The sequence below is a fragment of the Solanum stenotomum genome, chromosome 1 (genome assembly GCF_019186545.1).
Source record: "Solanum stenotomum isolate F172 chromosome 1, ASM1918654v1, whole genome shotgun sequence".
NCBI lineage: Eukaryota > Viridiplantae > Streptophyta > Magnoliopsida > Solanales > Solanaceae > Solanum > Solanum stenotomum.
This window is the reverse complement of record NC_064282.1, coordinates 31,918,261-31,923,083: the sequence shown is the minus strand read 5'-3', so window position 1 is coordinate 31,923,083 and position 4,823 is coordinate 31,918,261. Positions and strand designations below refer to the sequence as shown.

The following is a 4,823-nucleotide window of genomic DNA, read 5'->3' as shown; positions in this document are numbered from 1 at the left end:
ATTCTATCAATAAAGACCACTCAATTGCAAGACTCTCACCTAAGAACTCAAAACTTCCATTGTTAAAGAATGAGGTTAAAACTTCAAGAACTCTTGAAGAATCTTTACATAAATGATTTCATGGACAATTTAAAGAACAAATTACATGATTGGCGTGAGAACGAATAAGTCCATCACTATGAGAAGCCTCACATACCTGGAAGAACAATGTTCTTGAAGAAACTTGAAGGAAAATCTTAGAAGATTAACCTTAGCCTTAGCATTTCTTGAAGTTCTTGAGGGTAGAAATTTAGGAGTGAATGAGAGGGTTTGATTATGAAAACTGATTTTTCAACACGTTTAGGGTAATTTAGATGACTTCATAAGGGTTTTTAGGATTAAAATATCCTTAAAAAATAAATAAAACGAGATGGAAGTCAAGATATTTTTCCAGCGGAGAGTGAGGTTTGTATTCACTCCGTAACGCGGAGCCATCACAGAGTTGTTGCTGGTTAGAGCGTCCTTAGTAAATTAGTCATAAATTTTTACTCAAAATTTAGATTGAGGCAAACTTGGTGGAGTTGGAAAGAGGACTCAAAGACCTTTAATTTGGTAGGTCATGGGTCACCTAATTATTTATGTGCTCGAAGATATAGTCGTTTGAAGTTGACCCAAGTAGAATCTCAAATTGAAACTCAATCGTTAAGAGAACTTTCAACTGAACTTTGTGCTAGGGGTTTCTAGTGGCCTTAATTCATATCCAAAATCATTCCCACAATGAATTGACCTTAGAATCTAAGAACGATTAAGAATCACTTGATACAACCTTATATGCAATTCAAGAATGGTTCGTATCTTAACTTGGAAATTTCTAGGGTGTTACACAATGGTTTCCGTTCATATTATCTCTGTTCACGATATGCAACCCTAGTATGGAAAAATGGTACTGAAAAGGCGAAGGCAGGATACGTTAGTGAAAATGAGGATCCACTAAGGCCTAAGAGTCAATTCACAACACTAACTCAAGACGGTTTGGTTAATGTTGAATAGAGATTATCTATCAGCTGTTAGACACTTTTTTATAGTGTAATTGTTGTTGTGATACATCAACTCTAGTTTTAGAGTTTTTCGTTTTTATTGTTTTAAGATACTTGTACTCAAATTTTCGAGTGTTTCTCTAAAAAGTTGTTTATTTTGACTTTAACTTTCATTATTTTTAGTTGTTATTTACAGTATGAATTGTCGTAAGCAGTTGTCTTGTATAATCCAATACGAAATTTTGATAAAATTAAGTATCAGATTTATTAATGCATAAACACACAACATTATTTCTTCTCATTAGTTCAAGTTAGTTGCTGATACATTTTGATACCTAGCCAATGTAATGTAATTTATAACTTGATTGATGATTCAATTATGTATTTACATGATAACTTAGTTCTCATTAGTTGTTGGTTCATTCATGCTGATACATTAGACGATTAGTTGTAGTTAGTTGATGATTCATTCATGTATCTAATTGATAAATTAATTCTTACTTATTGTGATACATTTATAGATACACTTTATTTCATTTTAAACACTACTTTTTTACACAAGCTCATTATATCAGATACATCATTATCAACTAGATCATGATACATCATATAAAAATGTATTTGGACCATATTGAGTGGTACTATCTTCACAAACACAATATGTGGTACATTATTATCAAATAGCTAATGACACATTATTTTAAAATAGTTATATGAAACATAATGTGTTACAAAAATGAACACAAGGTTGAAAATCTCAACATTTCAATTTATTGTATCATAATTTCACCAGCTAACAGTAAATTGTAATATTTTATCAAGGTAATAGTGGAAAAAGCAAAAAATTAAAAATCTGTAATCTCAAAATAATGTATCTGAAACATAACAGTAGTCCCAAAAAAGAGTTTGTCAATCTTCTTTCGGAAAAAATGTACAAGTCCTTCGGTTGTGACCTTCTTGTCCACAACGTCTACAACAATTTGTGTTTGTGCTTATCTTTTCATCTGGATTTTTTCCACCTTTTCCTTGGTCATTCAGGCATCCTTTTGTACCTAGGTGGCAAGAAAATTTCTTCCAAAACAAACTCTGGTACTGACCAATCCTCTTTATCCGGTATTAGAACCATTGGAACTTCATACACGTTTGCTAATGTAGCTGATTTGTAGTAATTAGAGCAGTAGGGATGTATCTCTGTTATATTTTTTTCTCTTCAAAACAACAATTGTGTGCGCACAACGCATCTCGTCAAGCTGAAATCTTTCACAGTTACATATTTTTCTCTCAAGGTAAAAACTGATCATCACAATCTTAAATATCTGCTAGGACAAAGAGTAACTGCTACTATTCAACAGAGGGCCTGGCAAAACTATTGGGGTTGGACTATGAGGTTCAATACAAGAAGGGGTCTGAGAACTAAGTAGTTAATGCTTTATCTAGACAGCATGAAGACAATTATCATTCCAATGGCCATCCGGAGGCTTCAAAACTTTAGGCTATCTATCAGTGTATCTAATCCCTTATGGGTACAAGATGTTTGTGGGAGCTATGAATGAGATGCCTTTGCTGTTGAATTGATGGTCAACTTGCATGGACCTCAAATGTGGCACTACATCTTTGGAAAGGCAAAATTTATGTTGGTACTCACGAGGATCTGCAACTGTTGAACACATTTCATGACTCCACCTTTGGGTGTCACTCAGGGAACATTGAAGAGATTATCTCCATTGTTCTAATGGCCTCTGATGGAACAATAGGTGGGTCAGAATAAACTTTGTGTCAAGTCAAAACCACACAAACATATTGAAATAGAGGGCGTATAAATCAACTACATATTTCTAATGAGATTGTTCCCAAGCTCAATAACTTTGTTAGGAACTGAAAAATCCTAGGTTTGGGATATTTATAGGTTGGGCATGTTAGGGACACCTTTTCTTACACTTTGGTGCAGATATTTCTTCATGCTTTAGCGCGAACTTGCTCCATAACCCTTGTGTGAGTCTCACAAACCTCAAGACAACCTTAAGCACTCTAATAGAATAAAATTGTCCCAAATAAACGTCCAAATTTACGGGCTTGTCAAATGAGCTCTTACTTATCTAATCTATTTGTTGAAAGGAATAAATGAATACTAGCTGAACAAGCCTGACCTATCTAGTACAAAATAATTCCTTCTGCACGGAGCAAGAGTTTATTACTCTGCTGAGCAAAAGAAAGATGAAAAAGCCTATACCTCCCTTCTTCAGAATATGCTTTATAAATCTTTTCAGCACTTCCTCTTTCCATTATTCTCTACTTACACTAAACAAATACTTGGAAAATTGTTAGCACCCCTTTAGTCTACTAACGGTTCACACATGGGAGATTTAAGGAAATTAGAAAATAGATTACTTTAGCTTATAAGTTATTTTACTACAACTTTTAAGTATTTATGTTTTTATTTTCTATGTAGCAGTTATTGCAGTAAGGAGGTTACTCCTCCACTTTCTCATTAAGTTGTAGTAGGCAGTAGGCAGTTACTTTCTTTGTTTCAGTGTTGTATTTAATGTATTTGAATTCAATGAAATGTCAGGCAGAAAATTACTAAGTCTTTGAGTACTTCAAACTCAAGAGATTGCAGGTTCTCTCTTAACGAACCAGCATCATAGGTCGTAGGAAGAAAACATTTGATTTCACACTACAACGCCCCATAACCAGATCCATAACAGGGGACCATAACAACTTGGTATCAGAGACGAATGTTATGGGAGATCAAATTCAACATCAACTGGCACAATTGGTGAACTTATTTCAAGAAGAACGTGCAGCCAATATAGTGAGACAGGAAGCACTGAATGCTCGCTTAGATGCACTCACAAAGGATCTAGCGAATTCGAAGGTTGATTCTGAATCAACTGATCATACCAGTCAGAATCGGGGCTGGAAGGGTAAAAGTGGAGTGGCAGAAGGGTCAAAATCAGATGCAGGAGGAAGTTCCTTCATTCCTAGGTATACAAAGTTGGATTTTCCACGGTTTACTAGCCAAGGGGACCCTTTGGGATGGTTGAACAGATGTGATCACTTTTTTCGACATCAACAGACTCCAGATGAAGAAAAAGTTAGTCTTGCTTCTTTTCATTTAGAGGGGAATGCACAACTTTGGTTTCTTCAACTAGAGACAGATCTGCCTGAACCATCTTGGGATGAGTTCAAACGTTATTGTAACCTTCGTTTTGGGCCACCAATCAGAAGTCAGAAGTTAGGAGAATTGGCTAAGTTGCGCCAGATTGGGTCCGTGGCAGATTACTAAGAAAAGTTTGAGCAGTTAGTTTCCCGGGCTGGTACACTCACACAATCGCAAAAGATAGAACTTTATATTAGTGGTCTTGTGGATTATATAGCAATTGAGGTTGAGTTGCATAATCCTCTAGATTTGGCTACGGCGATGAGTTTATCCCGGCTTTATGAACGCAAGGGACAACCTTTTCGTTCGCAACTGTTAGATGGTCGCAGATCCAAAACATCAGATTTCTCACCTCCACAGCGCACCAGATTTGTAAGGAAATTGACCAGATCTGAGATGGATGAAAGGAGACTTAAGGGTCTCTACTTCAACTGTGATGAAGTCTTCTCTCGGGGCCATCAGTGCAAGAAATTATTTTGGATTGATTCCATAGACGAAGAGGAAGAATCTCTGGAACAGGAGACAAATCCTAATATAGATCAACCTGAAATTTCTTTGCAAGCCATCATTGGTGTCACAGTTCCACAAAATATGCGGTTACAAGGCCAACTGGCAGGGAATCCAGTGGTGTCATTAGTCGATTCTGG

General features: G+C 35.9%; 1 protein-coding gene across 1 annotated transcript; it reads left to right on the top strand.

The window, feature by feature from the left end:
* Positions 1 to 3,592: 3,592 nt before the first annotated feature.
* On the top strand, positions 3,593 to 4,533 carry LOC125853216 (uncharacterized). The gene has a single exon (XM_049532889.1). The coding sequence runs from the start codon at positions 3,757 to 3,759 to the stop codon at positions 4,300 to 4,302; it is 546 nt and encodes a 181-aa protein (XP_049388846.1). The 5' UTR covers positions 3,593 to 3,756; the 3' UTR covers positions 4,303 to 4,533.
* The last annotated feature ends 290 nt before the right edge of the window (positions 4,534 to 4,823 follow it).

Bases quoted from the DNA above. Each gene is read 5' to 3' on its own strand.
- LOC125853216 (XM_049532889.1), top strand. From the start codon at position 3,757: ATGGGAGATCAAATTCAACATCAACTGGCACAATTGGTGAACTTATTT.